The 10,000-nt window shown below is 29.9% G+C and overlaps 1 protein-coding gene across 1 annotated transcript in view; it reads right to left on the bottom strand.

Moving 5' to 3' along the window:
• Window positions 1–10,000, bottom strand: part of LOC122263370 (uncharacterized) — a 28,739-nt gene that overhangs the window by 17,115 nt on the left and 1,624 nt on the right. The window contains exons 2-5 of the mRNA XM_086542973.1: window positions 9,210–9,368; window positions 8,493–8,643; window positions 2,962–2,994; window positions 144–227 (exon numbers count right to left, since the gene is read on the bottom strand). Coding sequence (XP_086399099.1) covers window positions 144–227; window positions 2,962–2,994; window positions 8,493–8,643; window positions 9,210–9,368 — 427 coding nt within the window. The remainder of the gene's footprint in view (window positions 1–143; window positions 228–2,961; window positions 2,995–8,492; window positions 8,644–9,209; window positions 9,369–10,000) is intronic.

The following is a 10,000-nucleotide window of genomic DNA, read 5'->3' as shown; positions in this document are numbered from 1 at the left end:
GACACACAAAAAACACAAATACACAAACACATATATGCACATCTTAAGAAAAAAAAAAAAAAAAAAAAAAAAAAAAAAAAAAAAAAATATATATATATATATATATATATATATATATAATAATGATTAATAAAATTACTTACCTTGATGAGCTTGCAATAGAGAATCAGGAATATTGAATTTATATTGACGCATTGTGCTATACCATCGGGCTGCAACTTCATCACCTTTAAAAATGAAATTAATCATTAAAATGATTTTTCAAAGTTACACATGAATCTATTATGAAATTTTGAAGATAATTATCAAAATGATTCAAAATATATTCATATATGAATATATTCATATATAAAAATAGATTCACATATGAATGATTAAAAATATTTTCATATATAAATAGATTCATATATAAAAATAGATTCACATATAAATTATTCAAAATATATAAATGATAAATATATAATATATAAAATATATAATATATAATATATAAAATATATAATATATAATAAATATATAATATGATAAATATATAAAATATATAAATGATAAAAATAAATTCATACATAAATGATTTTTCAAAGTTATACATGAATCTATTATGAAATTTTGAAGATAATTATTAAATTGATTTTTCAAAGTTATACATGAATCTATTATGAAATTTTGAAGATGATTGTCAAAGTGATTTTTTAAAGTTATTCTGATATGAAGTACATGAATTTATTATGTAAATTTGAATATAGTTATTAAAGTGATTTTTCAAAGTTGTTCTGAAATTATGTACATTAATCTATTATGAAATCTTGAAGATAATGATTAAAGTTATTTAATATTTAATTGATTTTTCAAAGTTATTTTGAAATAATGACAGAATTATTACGAAAAAGAATGATTAAATTTTCAAAATTACTCTGAAATAATGATATGACATTTATTATAAAAAATGAAAGACAATTATTAAAGAATGATTTCAAATCTATTTTGAAATAATGATATAGAATTATTATGAATTAAAGTCTTTTATGACATATAAGATTATGAAATAAAATATAAATCTATTTTGAAATTATAATATATAATGATGTGTAAAAATTGACATGAAATTAAATCGGATGAAATATAAAAATATTGAAATTATTACGAAAATGTTATAAAATGTATTTATATTTTTAATGCATATATAATCATATAATATATAATATTATAATATATAATATTATAATGCATATAATCATATAGTATATAATGCATATATAATCTTAAATTTATTATCATCAAAATTATAAAAATTATTATGAAAAAAATAACAATGGCTTACAAAATTATAATTATAATTATAATAATTATAATTTTATAATTATAATTATAATTATTATAATTATAATTATAATTATAATAATTATAATTTTATAATTATAATTATAATTATTATAATTATAATTATAATTATAATAATTATAATTTTATAATTATAATTATAATTATTATAATTATAATTATAATTATAATAATTATAATAAAATTATAATTATAATAATTATAAAATTATTATGAAATCTATTTGTATTAATAATATTGTTATGAAACTTATACTAATGTCATTTGAAAATGTTAAAAGATATAGTAAAAGTTTTTAGAAAATTAAAAAAAAAATAATGCAATATTTTTTTTCTTGCTTCTGATATATCTTTCATAAGATCATAACAATATAACGAAAAAAAAAAATAGAGAGAGAGTGAGAGAAAGAATGAGAGACAGAGAGAGAGAGAAAGGTAGATAGAGGGAACAGATAGAATGAGATTAATAGAAAGAGCAAGAGAGAGAGAAAGAATAATATATAGAGAGTGAGATTGAGAGAAAGAGCAAGAGAGAGAAAGATAGATAGGTAGAGAATAGATAGAATGGGATTGAGAAAAAGAGCAAGAGAGAGAAAGATACGAGATTGAGAGAAAAAGCAAGAGAGAGAGAAAGATAGATAGAGAAAATAGATGGAGTGAGATTGAGAGAAAGAGCAAGAAAGAGAGAGAGAAAGATAAATAGATAAAGAGAACAGACAGAATGAGATTGAGAGAAAGAGCAAGATATATATATATAGATAGAGAGAATAAATAGAATGAGATTGAGAGAAAGAGAAAGATAGATAGACAGAATGAGATTGAGAGAAAGAGCAAGAGAGAGAGAGAAAGATAAATAGATAGAGAGAACAGAAAGAATGAGATTGAGAGAAAGAGCAAGATATATAGATAGATAGAGAGAATAAATAGAATGAGATTGAGAGAAAGAGAAAGATAGATAGAGAGAATGAGATTGAGAGAACGAGCAAGAGAGAGAGAGAAAGATAAATAGATAGAGAGAACAGACAGAATGAGCTTGAGAGAAAGAGCAAGAGAGAGAGAGAGAGAAAGATAGATAGATAGAAGGAACAGATAGAATGAGATTAAGAGAGAGAAAGATAGATGGAGAGAATAGATAGAATGAGATTGAAAGATAGATAGATAGAAGGAACAGATGGAATGAGAGTAAGAGAAAGAACAAGAGAGAGAAAGATAGATTGATAGAGAGAATAGATAGAATGAGATTGCGAGAAAGAGCATATATAGATAGATAGAGATAATAAATTGAATGAAATTGAGAGAAAGATGGATAAAGAGAGAAAATAGGAAGAATGAGATTAAGAGAAAGAGTAAGATTTTTGAGAGAAATATACATACAGAAAATAGATGGAATGAGTTTGAGAGAAAGAGCAAGAGAGAGAAAAGGGATTAAAAAAAAAAGTGAAATCAAAGAAAAAGATTAAGAGAGAGAGAACATGAAACAGACTGAGAGAAAGAGAGAAAATGAGATAAATTGAGGAAAAGAGAAAACATAAGATAAACTGAGAGAGAGAAAATGAGAAAGAGAGAGAGATTAATAAAAACGGAAGCAGAGAGAGACAGAAAAAGAAGGATAAAAATTTACCTTTGACATCCAAATCCGTGCGTGAGATTGAACCTGTAAGGACGAAAAAGCTGAATTTTTCTTAAGCAAAATGACTCTTATGAATACCCTTTTCTTGTGGCTTTTGGAAACTCATCTAGGGAAAAAAAATCTTTAAAAAAAAATCTGATTGGCTATCTATAGAAAATGCTGTCCTATGATTGGTCAATATTTCACAGAGATGGTTGTTGATTGGTCGCTAAAAAGCAAGTGGGAGGGGCTTAAAGACGTGGGAAGTATTCTGATTGGTTGAAGCATGAAAAGGTTGGTCTCTCTTAGCCAATCAGCATGAACCCTCAACATCCGGACATTAAAAAAAAAGAAGATTAAATTCATTAAATTCATTAAATTCATTTTTTAAAGGAAATTACTTTTGAAACCAGATGTTAAAGGGTTGAATATTACAACAAAGCTAAAACGAAATATTCAAAACTTGTAACAATATAACAATATATATATATATACATATATATATATGTGTGTGTGTGTGTGTGTGTATGTGTGTATGTGTGTTATACATACACACACACATGAATATATATTTTTTTTTTCTTTTTTATATAAAATAAAAGCCAAAATAGAAACGACGTGAGGTTTAATCATTTCTCAACCCTTCTACAACGGGGATGTCCAACAGATTAGAACCAATTTCACTCTGCAATTTTTTCCCTTTGTTGAAATCCAATTTGATTTAATTTTAATTTGATTTCATTTTCAATCCAATCCTTTTTCCTTTTTTTTTTTTTTTATCTATTCCTTCTTTCAGTAAATAAGATTATTGTACCAAAATGAAATAAGTAAATGTTATAAATGTATAAATAAATAAATGTAGAAATAAATAAATGTAATAAACGTAGAAATAAATAAATGTAGAATTAAATAAATGTAGAAATGTAGAAATAAATAAATGTAGAAATAAATAAATGTAATAAATGTAGAAATAAATAAATGTAGAAATGTAGAAATAAATAAATGTAGAAATAAATAAATGTAATAAATGTAGAAATAAATAAATGTAACAAATGTAGAAATAAATAAATGTAATAAATGTAGAAACAAATAAATGTAGAAATAAATAAATCTAATAAATGTAGAAATAAATAAATCTAATAAATGTAGAAATAAATAAATGTAGAAATAAATAAATTTAAAAATAAATAAATGTAGAAATAAATAAATGTAATAAATGTAGAAACAAATAAATGTAGAAATAAATAAATGTAGAAACAAATAAATGTAACAAATGTAGAAATAAATAAATGCATAAATACATAAATGTAATAAATGTAGAAATAAATAAATGCATAAATACATAAATATTGATTCATATACCATATCTAGAAATAAATAAACCTATAAATAAATAAATGTAATAAATGTAGAAATAAATAAATCAATTAATAATTATAAATGAATAAATGTATTAAATGTAAAGATAAATAAATGTAATAAATGTAGAAATAAATAAATGTTATAATAAATGTAGAAATAAATAAATCTAATGAATAAATAAATGTAATAAATAAATAAATAAGTGCAATAAATATATAAATAAAGGTAATTAATATAAGAATGAATAATTTTTTCTAGAAAGTTTAATGAATAAATAAATGTAATACATAAATAAATAAATGCAATAAATATATAAATGAAGGTAATTAATATAAGAATAATTTAATGTTTCTAGAAAACCTAGAGTCTAGAAAAAACATCGAAAATACATACGATACATACTAAGGTTCTCTACTAGATGGTCTAGAATCCCAAAGATGTTTGAGCCATCACAAAAAGGTTGAGAATCCGTCGAAGATTCTCATCTAGATGGACAAGAATCCTTCGAAGATTCTATATCAGATGGACTAGAATCCCAAAGATGTTTGACCCATCACAAAAAGGTTGAGAATCCTTCTATGATTCTGTATTGAATGGACCAGAATCCCAGAAAAGGTTTGACCCATTGCAGGAGTTAAGAATCCTTCTAAGATTCTCATCTAGATGGACAAGAATCCTTCGAAGATTCTATATCAGATGGACTAGAATCCCAAAGATGTTTGACCCATCACAAAAAGGGTGAGAATCCTTCTATGATTCTGTATTGAATGGACAAGAATCCCAGAAAAGGTTTGATCCATCGCAGGAGTTAAGAATCCTTCTATGATTCTCATCTAGATGGACAAGAATCCTTCGAAGATTCTTAATTAATTAATTAATTAAGGTTAAGAATCCTTCTATGATTCTGTATTGAATGGACAAGAATCCCAGAAAAGGTTTGGTCCATCACAAAAAGGTTGAGAATCCTAAGATTCTCATCTAGATGGACAAGAATCCTTCTAAGATTCTATATTGGATGGACTAGAATCCCAAAGATGTTTGGCCCATCGCAGGAGAGTCCAGAATCCTTCGAAGATTCTATATTAGATGGAATAAAAATCCCAGAAAAGGTTTGATCCATCGCAGGAGTTAAGAATCCTTCTAAGATTCTCATCTAGATGGACAAGAATCCTCTTAAGATTCTATATTAGATGGACAAGAATCCCAAAGATGTTTGGTCCATCGCAGAAGAGTTGAGAATCCTTCTATGATTCTGTATTGAATGGACCAGAATCCTAGAAAAGGTTTGAGCCATCGCAGGAGGGGTGAGAATCCTTCTAAGATTCTCATCTAGATGGACAAGAATCCTTAGAAGATTATATATTAGATGGACCAGAATCCCAGAAAAGGTTTGAGCCATCGCAGGAGAGTTCAGAATCCTTCGAAGGTTTGACTCATCGCAGGAGTTAAGAATCCTAAGATTCTCATCTAGATGGACAAGAATCCTTCGAAGATTCTATATTAGATGGACTAGAATCCCAAAGATGTTTGAGCCATCGCAGGAGAGTTCAGAATCCTTCGAAGATTCTATATCAGATGGACAAAAATCCCAGAAGAGGTTTGACCCATTGCAGGAGGTAAGAATCCTTCTAAGATTCTCATCTAGATGGACAAGAATCCTCTTAAGATTCTATATTAGATGGACTAGAATCCTAAAGATGTTTGACCCATCGCAGGAGGGGTGAGAATCCTTTCAAGAATCTCTACTAGATGGACCAGAATCCTAGAAAAGGTTTGGTCCATCACAAAAAGGTTGAGAATCCTAAGATTCTCATCTAGATGGACAAGAATCCTTCGAAGATTCTATATTAGATGGACTAGAATCCCAAAGATGTTTGAGCCATCGCAGAAGAGTTCAGAATCCTTCGAAGATTCTATATTAGATGGACCAGAATCCCAGAAAAGGTTTGACTCATCGCAGGAGTTAAGTATCCTAAGATTCTCATCTAGATGGACAAGAATCCTTTTAAGATTCTATATTAGATGGTCTAGAATCCCAAAGATGTTTGGCCTATCACAAAAAGATTGAGAATCCTAAGATTCTCATCTAGATGGACAAGAATCCTTCTAAGATTCTATATTGGATGGTCTAGAATCCCAAAGATGTTTGACCCATCGCAGGAGGGGTGAGAATCCTTTCAAGGTCCTCTACTAGATGGACCAGAATCCTAGAAAAGGTTTGATCCATCGCAGGAGTTAAGAATCCTTCTAAGATTCTCATCTAGATGGACAAGAATCCTTCGAAGATTCTATATTGGATGGACTAGAACCCCAAAGATGTTTGAGCCATCGCAGAAGAGTTCAGAATCCTTCGAAGATTCTATATTAGATGGAATAAAAATCATAAAGATGTTTGTCCCATCACAAAAAGGGTGAGAATCCTTTTATGATTCTGTATTGGATTGACCAGAATCCCAGAAAAGGTTTGATCCATCGCAGGAGTTAAGAATCCTTCTAAGATTCTCATCTAGATGGACAAGAATCCTTCGAAGATTCTATATTAGATGGACAAGAATCCCAAAGATGTTTGAGCCATTGCAGGAGAGTTCAGAATCCTTCGAAGGTTTGACTCATCGCAGGAGTTAAGAATCCTTCTAAGATTCTCATCTAGATGGACAAGAATCCTCTTAAGATTCTATATTAGATGGACAAGAATCCCAAGGATGTTTGACCCATCACAAAAAGATTGAGAATCCTTCTATGATTCTGTATTGAATGGACCAGAATCCCAGAAAAGGTTTGATCCATCGCAGGAGTTAAGAATCCTTCTAAGATTCTCATCTAGATGGACAAGAATCCTTTTAAGATTCTATATTAGATGGACAAGAATCCCAAAGATGTTTGACCCGTTGCAGGAGTTAAGAATCCTAAGATTCTCATCTAGATGGACAAGAATCCTTCGAAGATTCTATATCAGATGGACAAGAATCCCAAAGATGTTTGACCCGTCGCAGGAGTTAAGAATCCTAAGATTCTCATCTAGATGGACAAGAATCCTTCGAAGATTCTATATCAGATGGACAAGAATCCCAAAGATGTTTGGCCCATCGCAGGAGAGTTCAGAATCCTTCGAAGATTCTATATTAGATGGAATAAAAATCCCAGAAAAGGTTTGAGCCATCGCAGGAGGGGTGAGAATCCTTCTAAGATTCTCATCTAGATGGACAAGAATCCTTCGAAGATTCTATATTAGATGGACTAGAATCCCAAGGATGTTTGACCCATCGCAGGAGAGTTCAGAATCCTTCTAAGATTCTCATCTAGATGGACAAGAATCCTCTTAAGATTCTATATTAGATGGACTAGAACCCCAAAGATGTTTGACCCGTCGCAGGAGGGGTGAGAATCCTTTTAAGATTCTCATCTAGGTTGACTAGAATCCGTCGAAGATTCTGTATTGAATGGACAAGAATCCAAAAGGGTTGCCAATTCGTCCAAAAAAGGATACTTTTTACGAGTTCGATGTGACCTATATTACGTTCCTATTATGGCTATATTAGATCTTAATTGTATATGATATAGTGTTTATAGTTTTATTATATATATATTGTTATATATTGTAATATATATATATTGTTATATATTGTAATATATATATATATTGTTATATATTGTAATATATATATATATATTGTTATATATTGTAATATATATATTGTTATATATTGTAATATATATATATATATATATATATTGTTATATGTATATATATATATTGTAATATGTATATATATATATATATATTGTAATATATATATATATATTGTTATATGTATATATATATATATTGTAATATATATATATCCATAAACATTGGCATAAGCTGTTCATGCAAGATCTTAAGTATTTATCAAACCTAGAAAAAAATAGATAAACATCCCTTTTCATTGAGATAAATTTCATGCCAATATTTCCAAAATTTTTGAAAAAAAGGAAAAGAATTTCAGAAGCAGAATCTACATCAAAATTTGAGTTTCTATGCTTTACTAGGAATATAAAAATGCATATATATGTATATATACATACATACATATATTAGAAAAATAAGACTTTTCTTTTCTCTCTCTGTATCCGAATGCATGACCTCCTCACCTGACGTATCACCCGGCTTGACACTTGACACGCTTGACCTTTGACCTTACCTGACACTTCCGGCGCCACGGATGTCCGACCTTTGAGGATAAGTGCGGTGTTCCGACAGAATAGATTCTCGCCTAAGTCAGGGTCACTTCGGTGTCTGAATGTGCCTGTGTGAGCGAGGTGGTTCACCCAAGACTGAGCCAGCTGACATAACTAAGGGAAACGAACACAGGATTTCGTCATATTTGGTTAGGAATAAGAATCATGATAAATATAATCATAACGATGATTATAATGATAATAATGAATATGATAATAATCGAATAATTATTTTGGTCCCTATTGGTGTTATAATCATTGAATTTAGGCTGAATAATGTTTTTTTTTTTTTCAGAGAGGGATACGAGCTCAAAATTTTGGGGAATATTGTTGATCTCTAACTTATTATCTTATGATTTTAATTGTTCTTATCTGTTCTGTGTTTTTTTTTACTATCTTTATTATCATTTATCATCATCTCACTCTGGCTTCTGCCCTCCCTTCCTTTCCTCTGATTGGCTCTTAAGACCAACATCTTCCTCCAGTTCCTTTCTTCTGATAGGCTCTTCAAGTCCTTACTATCCTCTGATTGGCTATCCTATCCCCCCTCTCCTCTGATTGGCTACTTAACCTCTCTATCATGTTTTCACTCTCCTCCTATTGGCTCCTTTAAACCCTTCCATCTCTCTTATCTCCACTCTGATTGGCTCTTCCTCCACCACTATCCCAAATCCTCTCACCTCATTGGACAAGACGAGGGGCGGGGCTTCATGTCTCGCCCTATATAAGTTGTGCGCGCTGAGGCAGTCCTGCACAAAGGCGGTGTCTCCCCAGCGAGGTGTCAGTCCTTCAGGGACGCTGTTGCTTTCAGGTAGAAGCTTCGGGCGGAGTGAAGCGATCTGAAGGAGTGGAGAAAGAGGTAATAAATGAGGAATATAGAAATAAAAATGAGATTAAAAACTGTAGGACTTAGGACTAATCCTCATGCTTGTTTGCAACATGTAGGATTGTTGTCAACTATAGGGGGGGAGGGGGGGTGGTCACCCGATTACAAACGGATGCGAAGAAACTTGTTGGTAGCCCTGAGTGAAATGTTGGCAGCCCTGAGTGGCATCCACAGCCAATCACGAGCTCGCTTCCCGCTTGATTCAAAACAGGGAGTGAATGCGAAGGACCTGATTGGCTAGAAGGGAAGGATCTGACGAGAGAGTGGGCGGGGCTAATTTCGCTTGACTTTATACCGGTGACTATAATGGAACAGTAGTCTTTTAAACAACATTAATTCATAAGTGCAGTTGAATAGCAATCTTATATGCAACAGCAACAAATAGTATTGGAATAGAAGTTTTATAGAAGTGAAAGAAAGAGAGAGAAAGAACGAGAGTGCGAAAGAGACAAAGAGAGAGGGAGACAGAGAGAGAGAGTAAAAGAAATAGAGAGAGAGAGAGAGGAAAAGAAAAAGAGTGAGAGAGAAAGAGAAATAATTATATATTATTATGTAATAATATTATATAATATTTCATTATTTACA

This window comes from Penaeus japonicus, unplaced genomic scaffold, assembly GCF_977035675.1.
Source record: "Penaeus japonicus unplaced genomic scaffold, GWHDUDI00000001_assembly GWHDUDI00000013, whole genome shotgun sequence".
Taxonomy (NCBI): domain Eukaryota; kingdom Metazoa; phylum Arthropoda; class Malacostraca; order Decapoda; family Penaeidae; genus Penaeus; species Penaeus japonicus.
The sequence above is the reverse complement of the archived record's forward strand: the minus strand, read 5'-3'. Positions and strand labels throughout refer to the sequence as shown.